Source organism: Sus scrofa, chromosome 9, assembly GCF_000003025.6.
Source record: "Sus scrofa isolate TJ Tabasco breed Duroc chromosome 9, Sscrofa11.1, whole genome shotgun sequence".
Lineage (NCBI taxonomy): Eukaryota > Metazoa > Chordata > Mammalia > Artiodactyla > Suidae > Sus > Sus scrofa.
Window position 1 is genome coordinate 18,234,547 of NC_010451.4, and position 13,222 is coordinate 18,247,768.

General features: G+C 36.5%; 1 protein-coding gene across 17 annotated transcripts in view; it reads right to left on the reverse strand.

Annotated features, from left to right (window-relative positions):
* The window catches only part of DLG2 (discs large MAGUK scaffold protein 2), a 1,971,427-nt gene that overhangs the window by 658,556 nt on the left and 1,299,649 nt on the right, over positions 1-13,222 (reverse strand). For all 17 annotated transcript variants that reach the window (XM_021102325.1, XM_021102305.1, XM_021102303.1 and 14 more), the window contains one exon: positions 7,845-7,895. In XM_021102325.1, the coding sequence (XP_020957984.1) occupies positions 7,845-7,895 (51 nt within the window). The remainder of the gene's footprint in view (positions 1-7,844; positions 7,896-13,222) is intronic.

Sequence of the window (13,222 nt, forward strand, 5' to 3'; positions counted from 1 at the left end):
TTATTATTATTTTACCAGTTTACCCAGTAGTTCCAATGAGAAGATCTAGAGCAATAAACTGTGTGACCATGATGTTATGATTGGCAGCTCTCCTCAGAATGACCTGGATGGAATGGGGAGTCGGGCAGTTCCCCCAACAGAGGATGTTCCTCTTGCTGGTTTTAAGGAGCAGACAAAAAGAATAGCTGCTCACTGTATCGTATGTAGAGTTTGGGAATGCAAGATCATTAGAATATTTTAAGGAGGTATTAGAGCATCTGGAGAAAATTTCATAGCCTAAACTCTGTTTGTCTAGTCTGAAGCTAAATTCCTGAGCTAATAAAGAAGGGAAGCTAGAGCTACAAATAGTATGAGGTTATTCTAGAGGAAGCTATGGCTGAAAACTCAAGGCAGACTCCATTTATGTATGTAACATGCTTTAAAAATGCCTGGATAATTAAGAAGCTTATCATTTACCATAAATATAGTATCTCTCTCTCTCTCATACACACACACCCAGAAGGAAAGCAGAAGCATACATTTGCCACTTGACCCAGTCCTAGAATCACAGCCTGAAGTTGTATGAACAGTGACAGCTTCCAGAAAAATGAAACTTAGATAAGTGTGTATGCATACACTTTATAGTAACTAATAATATTGAGCATCTATGCTGTTATAGGAACTATTTCAGGAATTTTATGTTTTCTATTTTTCACAACAATGCTATAAGATAGATATCAGCATTACATTCATCATGAAGAAAACTGAAGCTTAATAGGTAGGGAACTTGTTCAAGGTTATACAGGAAGTGGCTGATTCTGGATTCAAAATAAGGTCTGCATTCAGAGATTGTGCTTCTTTTTGCTGCTTAGGTTGATCTACTTTTGTGCCATAAATCTTGCAATACCTTCTGCAAAACCAATAAAACTTTGATCAAAATTCACATATATTTGTATGTCTAAACACTAAATGGTACCTATTTTTTTAAATATACATATGTGTGCATATATTTCAAACACATAAAAGTATACACTGGTAATTGGAAATATGTATATTTTGAAGTTTAAGAAAACTATCTAGCATTAAAAATTATTTAAATAAAATAGCTGACTATCTGAATCCCCATCAAATATCTTTGGGATTCTGGTCTTTCATTCCTGTTACTATTACTTTGACATGGCTAAAGAGATCCAGAAAAAACTAGAAATTTAGAAACCCAAAGCCTCTACATTACTTGAAGCAACAGACCCTTAGTTCTACTTGAATTTAGGAATTTTCACTTTCATGAAAACTCAGTAACTTGAGATTAATAAATTTGGCCTAAGTGATTCAGACATTCAATAAATTAATATGATACTTGGATGAATCTGGAGCGTCCACCAATAGACAACTTTTTACCTGCAGTTCACAAATACTATTTAAAAAATCCCCATATTACCCAACTTATACTTGAAACTCAGTTCATCTATAGGTATTTGCAGGGTGCAATAAATCAGTCACTCTTCTCTTCCCTATAAATCTGTTTGTGTTGGCCTGGGTCAAATAATAAGTAACAAAAGTCAATGATTTATATTTGGGAAGATGGCTCAGTTCTTTGATTTTTTTTTTTTTAATTGCAAGAGAATATCCCTGACTCGTCAGACAGAACATTCAAATGGTGTCACATGGCCATACATTCTGCAGCTGTCAGGAAAGCACTCCAAATGCTCTTTTTTAAATTTTTTTGGAGGCTGGGACAGGGGTCGGCAGATGGTCAGATAGTCACTTCAACATCTCTGCTAAATTGCAGTCATGCATGCGGGTCAGGGTTATGAAGGCATGATGAATCTATTATCCACGCCAGGTCAACTAGCTTCTCTTGCTACAAATCATACTAGGGGTACACAACCTATTAACTTCATACATGGATAATAGATAAATCACTCAAAAGCATTGATTTTATACTGAGCCACCTTTATTAATGTCACAAGAGCCGAGGGTGTCAGAAAGGCTTGAAATATCACAGGTGTCCATTGCTGAGAGGCCCAGATTGTGTTAATGAAAGGAATGTGCTGGATTACTGTCTAGGCATCTTTGACTTCTTTGCTCTCTCTGGCATTTTCCCATCCCACGAAACATCAGAATCTTTTCTTCTAACATTCTTAACATATTTTGAATCATTTCCTCCATCACCATTGGCAAAATCCAGCCATCAATTATGTCTTAAATGGCATACCTGCATCATACCCTGGATCCTAAGAAATGTACACCCAATATTGTAGCTAGGGTGATCTTTTTAAAACACAGATATTATTATGTCACCTTTTTTTTTTTTTTTTCTGCTTAAAATTATCCAAAGGCTCTCCACTACCTTCAAGATAAAATTCAAATTCCTCCATATGTTATCCAAGACACCAAATTCCAGATCCTCTCTCTCTCTCTCCAGCCTGGTCTCTCTCTCTCTCTCTGCATCCTACTTCATAACTTGAGATGCAGTCATTCTGAACTCCCAGGCCATGGACCTGGGAACACGTCAACTTGCTATTTCCTGAGAGGCCCTCTTCTACTCCCTTCTCTGCAGCTAGCTTCCTCTCACCTTTCCTAAGCAAGTTCAGGTATAACACCTCAGGGAAGCATTCCATTTTGGGCCAGCTATCTACTGCACTCAGCTCCTCTTCATGGTTTCTGCCTACTGACTTCTCTGTGTCCTCTCCCAGGCTGAGAGATTTTATGAAATAAGGACTGTGCCTAGTGCCTTTGTCTAGTAAATCTTAGACACCTATATTTATGGAAGACATTTGTAGGATTCGCCTTATGTGGCAAGCGGTCAATGTACTGACCAATGCTGCTGGGGAAGAGGGGTCATCAGCTTGTCCGCAAGCTATCTAGTGCCTTTCCCCTCTCTTTTTATATCATCATAGTAATATAAAACATATTATAATAAAATTCCTTCCATCAAGGAACTTGCAGTTCAGTGGAAAAGATATTTTATTCATGATTTAGTGTGAGAAATTTTCTACTTGTGTTAATTTCTAAAGAGGCAGCTTTCTGCAAAGGGAAGACTAGAAAGGTCTCTTGGAGGAAAAAATACTTGAGTTTAATTATGACAGCAGTTTCCTTAGAAGCAACGAGATAAGGTTTTTGTGTCTGCTGGGCATAGGGCTGAATTCTAGTTCCATCTTTTACTAACATCATGACTTTTGACAAGTGACTTAATTTCTGAGATTAATGGACTAATGTAAATGCTTTTAAATTATGAATATGCCCTAATGTGTAAAATGAAGTCAGCACCATCCATCTCATGGGGATGTTACTAAATGTGGTTAGTTTCCTGCTGTATTAAAAGTTACAGAGATTAAATGTAGAAAAAGCGTAAGCTGCAAACACATATAGCAAAGACCACACCTTCTTCATCATAAGATAACTGACACCTGACAAACTGGGAGGAAAAAAAAAGGAAAGCTGGTACCAAAGGAATTCTTGTTAGATTAAGGTAAATTGTTCATTGAGACTTGGGTGCTAGGTTTCAAACTTCCTCAATGAGCCTCATCAACAAACCTTGTGAGAACTACCCAATGAGCATAAAGGAAATGTTAGGGAGAATAATGATGTATGTATGCTACACCGAATCTTTATATTAATTCATTTAATAATCATAAGAGCCCTAGGGGGTGATGACAAACACTTTAGCCTCATTATCAGATGTGGAAACTCAGGCACAGAAAGGTTAAGGATTCAGCTCAAAGCAACTTGACCAGCAAGTGACAGAGCCAGGAGTGAAATGCAGGCCATGTGTCTCAACCTCACTGCACTTACAGTGGCAGAACACAGACATAACCCAATCATCTACCAACTATTCACTGAAATCACACTGCATTCCAGATACTGTTCTAGGCAAACTGGATATAGAGGTGACCCTATATTTATATATAGTAAATATTTAGGGAGGAGACCGAGGTTAACAAAGTAAACAATAAATAAGTACTATAAATTTCAGATATGAGTAAGTGCAGTTAAAAAACCATAAAGCTATGAAAAGGAGAAAATGTGACTGGGAAAGCTGGTAGTAATTTCAGTGGAGTACAAAAGAGAGATTTTTCCAAGAGACAGTTGAGCAGATATTTAAATGATGAAGTGAGCAAACCATGTAAAGATTTTCCCAGGCAGATAGAATACCACATGCAAAGGCCTAGAGGTGGGAAAAGCTTGGCATTTGAGGAATGGTGACAAAGACATTGTGGCTGGAGATAAATGTCCTGGGAGTTGATATTGATTTGGACCAGGATTCAGCAGAGCAGGTGGTAAGATGTGACTAATTTTGAAATATATTTTTATGGTAGCACCAGGAGGACTTGTTCTGGACGCCAAGCGAAAAAAGAGGAATTATTCAAGACTCCTAGATTTTGGGGGGGCTTGAATGATAAGGAATATGATAGATCTAATTAGTTAAGATGAGGGTAGAAGCAGCATTGGCCCTGAGGGTAGGGAATACGGGGAAATCATGAATTCTTTCAGGGATATACTAAGTTTAGAAGACCTTCTTAATGTTCAGGAGAGATGCCAACTGGGAAGCTACCTGTACATATGTGAAATGTGAGAGAAAGGTCCTGACTTCAGATTTGAAGATCATCAGTAGATAACTGGTATTTAAAGCCATGAGTCTGATGGGGTCACCTTGGGAATGAGAGACTAAGAAGAGGTCTGGGTGCACTCATTGGGTTTCTGGAGTGTTTCAACATTTAGAAGAGGAGCCGGCAAGGAGACAGAAAGGGCACTGATGCTATGGTAAATAAACAGGAGAGTGTTTTGTTCTAGAAGCCAAGAAATTAACATCTCTGAGGAAGGAGGTAGAGACAGCTGCATCAAATACGGCTGAGACGTCACTTACCTCATCTCAGGATGGAGAACTAATACCATGCTAGTATTAAGCAAGAGGAACCTGCTGTGACTTTGATAGGGATGGTTTTAGGACTACTGTGGAGATGAAAACATGAAATAGGTTAAAATAAGAAAATGAGGTACTAAAGTGGAGTTAGTGAAAATAGACAATTTCCCTAGATTTTTGGTTAAGCAAAATAGAACGAGGCAATAATGGGTGGGGGATATTGAGTCAAGGCACATATTTTAAGATGAGAGGTATGACATCATGTCTATATTAAATTTATCCAGGAAAAAGTGAGGGAGAAAACAGATATTGCAGGAGAGAGAGGAGAAAACTGCAAAAGCAAAGGCCTTAAATGGACAAGAGTTTATGGGGTCCAGGTCACAAGTGAAGAGGTGGCCTTGGAAAGAAGCAGGGAAAATCCCTTCATTGTAATGGGGAGGGCACACAAGCGGATCTGGTCATCCAAAAGTAAGGTGGTTTTTGTTTGAGGATGAGGCAGGGCATGTTTGAGATTTGAGGGGAGCAAATGAGATATGAAATTGTTGTCCCCCAGAACAAGGAAATAGTTTTTCTAAAGACATTTATAAAAACTGTTTCGGTGTTGTGAGGGTTCATTTGAAACCAACGGCGATAAATTTAAAGTGAGCTGACGAGGTGCTTCTCTAGCCAGGCTCAGCTGCCCAGGTGCTGGCATGGAGTTAAGTAGGAAGGTGTAGGTTTAACCAGGGTAGATTAACAAGGGCTGAAATTTTGCTGGATGAACACACACACACACACACACACACACACAAGAGAGAGAGAGAGAGAGAGGAGGAAAGAAGTTGGGCATGCGAAGGAGAATTAAGAGTGATGGACCAGGGAACACATTCTAGGGGAAGAGAAAGAGGAGGGTGTAAAGAAGGGTGAAAACAGGAGGCAAATGGTAGAATCAGTGATTCCAGGTCCCAGTGGGGGTGAAGAATTTTTGGAGTGGAGATCCTAGAATAAGTGATCAGGACAGAGAGGAGGTGCTGTTCAGAGAAGATAAGGCTTGACAGAGAAGTTTTGGAGAGGGTGCAGCTAATGGCAAGGATGAGGTTCAGAGTATGACGGGGAATCCTATGGCAGAGAGTAAGAGAAGGGAGATGACATCCGAGATTATGAAGCAAGTAAGTCTCAAGTCACACACTGGAACTCACAGGTGTCTGACTCAGGGAGAGAATATTCTACCTCACACAAATGTTAGCTGCTATGTCTGACCTTTAAAGCCAGGTAAGTGGTGTTATTGTTAAGATGTATATATGTGTGGGTTTTAGGGGGAGAGAGGTTGGCCTCAGAAGTGGGAGATCTGTGAAATCAGACAAGGTCCTATGTTTAGAAGGCCCCTGCTGTGGCCATCTTTTAATTCTCACTAGTTTTTAAACAAGGACCCCACATTTTCATTTTGCATTTCATCCCCTAATTTATATAGTCCGTTCCAGAGAGATTGGTGATTTAGAAGAGAAATGTCTTCTCTTTTCTCATTGGGGCTAATTTTCCATAAGCTCCACTTTTCTCCATTTAGCAGGCCATTAAAATTTTATCAAAGTTCATAATGGAAGTTTTAAAGAACTCATCTGTCAAACACTTAACCATTAATGTAAATTTCCTTTTAAAACCACTCACAATAAAAATTAGTCTGAAAGTGAGAAATTCCCTGACTCAGGAAAGTGAATAATCCGTAAAATGAAAAGGAAAAATAAATTTAAATGTAGAATCTAGAGTCTGAATTCATGCTTGAATGACAGCTTAGGAAAAATACTTACATTTTTATTTCTTAATATAAATGCATTACATGTTTATTACAGAAGGTGTAGGAAATACATGTAAACAAAAAGAAGTAACTAAAAATTACTCCAAAATCTTTAACATAGAACTTTCTTTGTGCTTATTGGATTCTATTTGAATACCATTTTAAAACATTTTTTTAAATTTAATCTAGTTGGATCTTTTGTCCTTGTAATTAAATATTTTTATATGATATTATCATAGTATAGCAATTGTCTGTTATGTGGACATGTAATAATGTATCATTCAACACTTGTCTTTTTCAGTCTTTAAGATTATAAACAATACCAATATAAACATTCTTTGTGGACTTGCATGTTTCTTTAAGTACAATTTCTGGGTCAAGATGTGTGTCCATTTTAAAGTCTTTGCTCTCTATTTCTAAACTGCTCTTTTATGGGTGCTCCAATTTCCAGGCCCACTCAATGGCAGTGAATATTAACCTTCTTTTGAAATGTTTTGTCAATTGGGTTGACAAAAACTGTTTCGGACCATTATTCTTTGTCTAACAATAAGGTTGAGCAGCTTTTTCTATGCTACTGGCCTTTTGTTTTTTGATGAATGTCCTGTTAATATCTTTTATCCATTTTCTTTTTTCTAGGTGGTCTTTGGCCTTTCTCTTACTGTTCTGTAAAATATTTGTATGTATTATGGTTATGGTATACAGGATTTGCCCAATTTGTCAAAGTCTTGCCAAGGCCTTACCAAAGGTGCAAAGCTCTGCAGGGTTGCTATCTTTTCTCTATGGGGGAGATTTTAAAATACATCATTTAAAAAAAAACAACTAAAAAATGCATAGTAATGGTAGTTATGAAGATGGTACTAAGTGGTAAGGACAGAGACGAAGTGATGGAATGAAAATGAAAATATTTTGTAGTATATCTTAAAATGTATGGCAAAACATTAATAATGAAAACAACAGGAAAAAAAGTATCATGCAAGTCCAGTGAGTATTTCTGTCTTTCGCATTCATTTTTCCAAATCTTGGAAATACAGTTTACATACTGAATATTCTGGTGATTTGGACTGCTTGTCTTTGCACCCTCCACTGTAAGCTTTTCATTAATAGCCTCATTGTGATCCTGATGGAAAAGTCCAGGGTATAATACACAATTGCATATTTCACAAGACAACCCATTAGGATACAGAATGTGGAATGCCCGATTGGGGTTTTGGATTATTGGATTTTTCTTACCCTCTCCAATGTAATTTCTTCAAACTCATATTCAATTTCTGTCCCATTGACCTGTAAATTAAAAAAAAAAAAAAAAGAGAGAGAGAGAGAATGATTAGATATATTTTAGGAGGAAAGACTGGCATTTTAAATAACATTGGGGGGTTACATTTCATCCTGCTCTGAATAAACCACACTATATTGATGTTTGTGATTGTATGTTTTCATCCAAATGGAATAAAATCCAAGCTTTTCTAAAATATGAGTGAGAATATACCAAAAAAAATTTGCTTATTGCATCCCTTAGAATTTTGTGATGTTTTTGGGGAAAGAAAACAATACAAAATACGTACTGTGAGTTTAGAGAGAATAAATCATCCAGGATGAATGCTATAGTTACAAGGAAAACATTTCCTAATATCTTAAAAATTTTCCATGAATAGACACTAAAATATGACCAAAAATCAGTGGTAAGGGCAATACGACCATATTACTTTTTTTTTTTTTTGCCTGTAATACAGCATTAAGAAAGATCATGTCAGATAAGGAATGTCTTCTTTATTGGCTCAAGCTCAAGGTAACACATCCCTATTATCCTTTTGTTACATTTGCTAGGAAGCCCTGGACCATGTAACTATGTATGCCTGGGTACTTCAGCAGCAATGAGAAAAGAACAAACCAGGACACATTTGAAATTCCTAATAAGAAACCATTTTAACCATCGAACCAACCCTTAAATTGATTTGAACTTACAGAGAGAAACACATTTTAAATATAGCTAAGCAACATATAACATATGCCTTCAATTTCAACAGACATGAATACTGAACATATAAAAAGCTACCTTAAAATAATCTAACAAATATTCAATTCCCACTTTTATCTATTGAGTCCTTCTGAGCCAGAAAAAACTTTTGAGCAAGAAAATTCTTGAATTGGCTGTTTATTATTTCTTATGTAAGTCTCAGCAATATCATTAACATTTAGAAATTAGAAAAAAGCCTAATTTTTAACTAAAAAGCCTTAATTTTTGTAGTGGTCTAACTTCAATTTACTGTCCCTTCTTAAGAAGAATTTAAACATAGTTATTGCGTATTGAGAGCTCTATGGAGGCAAGGACCACAAAGCCCCCATTACCCAAGAGAGCCTGGCAAAAAAGAGATGATGAAGGAATAAAAATGAATGAATAAATGACTGAACTAAGTAATTAAATTATTTATCTGATTTATAAACATAGGCATTTGTGGTTTCTCTTCCATAAGGAATTTGTATATGGTATCATTAACCAAAGTATAATTATAACTATAACCAGCAAATATAAAGAATGACAATAGATTTTACTTTTGTGTGTCCACCAGCCGCTTAGAGCATGTTTTTGATTTTCTAATTACATGAGCTAATTGGTGAATCACATTTTGCTGTGTGACTACATTATCAAAGAGCCCTAAACCAAATTTGATTTTTCTGGGTTTCAGCAACTTAATGACTCAGAGAAGAAAACCTGATGATGTTAATACTAAGCTTTAGCAGCTTTACATACATTTTTTTGTTCCTCATATGTAAGAATACAAAATGAAACTCAAAATCCCTGTATGTATGTGTTCTGTATTAATCCTTTTTTCATTTTTTTAAATAACAGTCTTTAGTTGACAGAGGGCAAGCAGAAAGGGAAGGCTGAGTTAATGTGATGTGTTTTAATTCTCTCACTATGGCTCCATGAATCTTTTTTTCTTCACTTCAGTGCTTCTCGAGAGTGGAGCCCTTCACATTATTAAAGTGCTGCAAACTGTAGAGAAAAAAAAACAACTTCAAAGAGAAGAAATAAGCCTCTGATAATAAATATCAGAGGTTAAAATTCTATTAGTAAGTGTTTAAAAGACAAGAATATTTAGTGACATACATTGCATAGTTGGGATCTACCAAAATCTTCGCTTAATATATCTATGATGATATATGCTGACTTTTAGATCCTAGAAGCATTATCTGTACATATCCTAATCTGTATTCAGAAGTTCCTTAGTCAGCAAGATGAAAACTATAGCTACATATACTCAATGGGTCTTGAATTTTCAACCCAAGGAAAAACACAGGCAAATTAATCATTTGCCTTATTCAAGTCTCTTTATAAGAAGGGAAGATGACATCCAAGTTAGGATGAAATTTTACTTTTAAAAGAAAATATTCCATGGCTATAACAAGAATTAGTGAAATTATAAAGGGGTGAAAGGATTTTAGCATAGGTAAGGCAATATTTCAACCTTTACTAGAGGAACATATAAAAACATTGAATAACATTAATTACATGAGGCTGTCCAGTTTTCCCAGCACCACTTGCTGGAAAGACTGTTTTTTTTCCCCCCATTTTATATTCTTGTCTCCTTTGTTGAAGATTAATTGACCATAGGTATCTGGGTTTATTTCTGTATTCTCTGTTCTGTTCCATTGGTCTGTATGTCTGTTTTGGTACCAGTACCACACTGTTTTATTTACTGTAGCTTTGTAATATTCCCTGAAGTCTGGGAGAGTTATGCCTCCTGCTTGGTTTTTGTTCCTCAGGATTGCTTTGGCAATTCTGGGTCTTTAATAGTTCCATATATATTTTTGGACTGTTTGTTGTAGTTCCATGGAAAAATGTCATGGGTAGTTTGATAGGGATTGCACTGAATCTGTAGATTGCTTTTGGTAGTATGGCCATTTTTATGATATTAATTTTTCCAAACTAGGAGCATGGAATACCCTTCCATTTCTTTGAATCTTCTTTAATTTCCTTGATTAATGTTTTATAGTTCTCAGCATATGTCTTTCACCTCCTTGGTCAGGTTTATTCCAAGGTATTTAATTTTTGGGGGGTGAGATTTTAAAAGGTATTACGTTTTTGAATCCTTTTTTTTTGATATTTCCTTGTTAGTATACACAAATGCAACCAATTTCTGAATGTTAATCTTGTATCCTGCTACACTGTTGAATTCATTGACCAGTTCAAGGAGTTTTTGTGTGGAGTCCTTAGGGTTTTCTATATATCATATCATGTCATCTGCACAGTGACAATTTTACCTCTTCTCTTCCAATTTGGATACATTTTATTTCTTTTGTTTGTCTGATTGCTGTGGTTAGGCTGTCCAACACTATGTTGAATAAAAATGGTGAGAGTGGGCATCCTTGTCTTGTTCCAGATTTTAGTGGGAAGGCTTTCAGTTTTTCTCCCATCAATGACACTGGAACACACACTCACACCATGCACAAAATAAACTCAAAATGGCTTAAAAACTTAAACATAAGACAAGACACCATAAAAGTCTTCAACATTCTCTGACATTAACCTTACAAATGTTTTCTTGGGTCAGTATCCCAAGGCAATCAGAAATAAAAGCAAAAATAAACCAATGGGACCTAAACAAACCAACACATTTTGCACAGCAAAGGAAACCATTAAAAAACAACCAAACAAACAAAAACAAAAGACAACCTACAGAATGGGAGAAAATAGTTTCAAATGATGCAACTGCAAGGGCTTAATCTCTAAAATATACAAACAATTTATACAACTCAACAGCAAAAAAAACCCAACAACTCAATTGAAAAATGGGCAAAAGACCTGAATAGACATTTCTGCAAAGAAGATACACATGAAAAAATGCTTAGCATCACTAATTATTAGAGAAATGCAAACCAAAACTACTATGAGGTACCACGTCACACCTGTCAGAATGGCCATGATTAACAAGTCAACAAATAACAAATGCTGGAGAGGGTGTGGAGAAAAGTGCACCCTCTTACAATGTTGGTGGGAATGTAAATTTGTGTAACCCCTATGGAAAATAGAATGGAGCTACCTCAGAAAACTAAATATAGAACTACCATATGACCCAGAAATCCCAACCTTGAGCATATATCTGGAACCAAACTTTCCTTAGAAAAAACACACGCACGCATATGTTCATTGTAGCAGTATTCGCAATAGCCAAGACACGGAAACAACCTAAATGTCCATCAACAGATGAATGTATTTCTAAGAAGATGTGGTATATATCCACAATGGAATACTACTCAGCCATAAAAAAGAACAAAATAATGCCATTTGCAGCAACATGGATGGAACTAGAGACTTTCATACTAAGTGAAGTAAGTTAGAAAGAGAAAGACAAATACCATATGATACCGCTTATATCTGGAATCTAATATACAGCACAAGTGAACCTTTCTACAGAAAAGAAACTCATGGACTTGGAGAACAAACTTGCGGTTGCCAAGAGGGAGGGGGAAGGAGTGGGATGGACTGGAGATCTGGGGTTAAAAGATGCAAACTATTGCATTTGGAGTGGATAAGCAATGAGAACTTGCTGTATAACACAGGGAACTATATGATGGAACAGGATGGAGGAAACTGTGAGAAAAAGAGCCAGATCTATGTCCTGCCTAAATATCCCTAAGAAATCCTACCACTTCCTTTGGCAAGATCTTGGGGTAAAGGATGAAATAGAAAGAACTAAGAATACCTCCATTTTATTTTATTTTGTTTTATTTTGTGTTTTTAGGGGCATACCCATGGTAAATGGAGGTTCCCAGGCTAGGGGTCCAATCAGAGCTACAGCTGCTGGCCTAGGCCACAGCCACAGCAACACAGGATCTGAGCCATGTCTGAAAACTACAACACAGCTATGGCAATGTGGGATCCTTAACCCACTGAGCAAAGCTGGGTTCAAACTCATAGCCTCATAGATGCTAGTCAGGTTTGTTAACTGCTGAGCCACGATGGGAACTCCAGGATACCTCTATTTTAAACAAAAGTACATATGACTGGGTTGTGACAATTGTGAAAATTTAGTAACTTTTCAGGTGAGTACACCAATACAATAGTCTTTAAGTATTTTTTTTACATTTGCTTGGAAGAGTGATTGCTTACTGAGAGATAAAGAGCCAAGAGGTATAAACAGTAATTCCTCCTAGCCATAATTTTGTGTATTGTCACTCAGCAAAACCAAAAACCCCCCACAACTTTGTGGCAAATGACTATATCTAGGGTGGATAAACAACAAAGTATTACTATGTAGCATGGAGAACTATATTCAACATCCTGTGATAAACCATAATGGAAAAGAATATGCAAAAGAATATATATATATAGCTGAGTCACTTTGCTATAAAGCAGAAATTTACACAACACTGTAAATCAACTATACTTCAATAAAATTTTAAAAAATAACTGCTTCAACCCCTTTCTCCCCCCTCCAAAAAAAAAATTTGTTGGGAATTGCCGCCATCATCTTCTGAGGGGTTTACAGGCAACCTACTGTCTGAACTTGCCTTGGTAATCTCATTCCACTCCCAATAAGGGACAATATGTGCCTTTTAATTCACAAAGCATCTGTCCTAAAAAGAGTTCTGCCAAATCCTTTTTT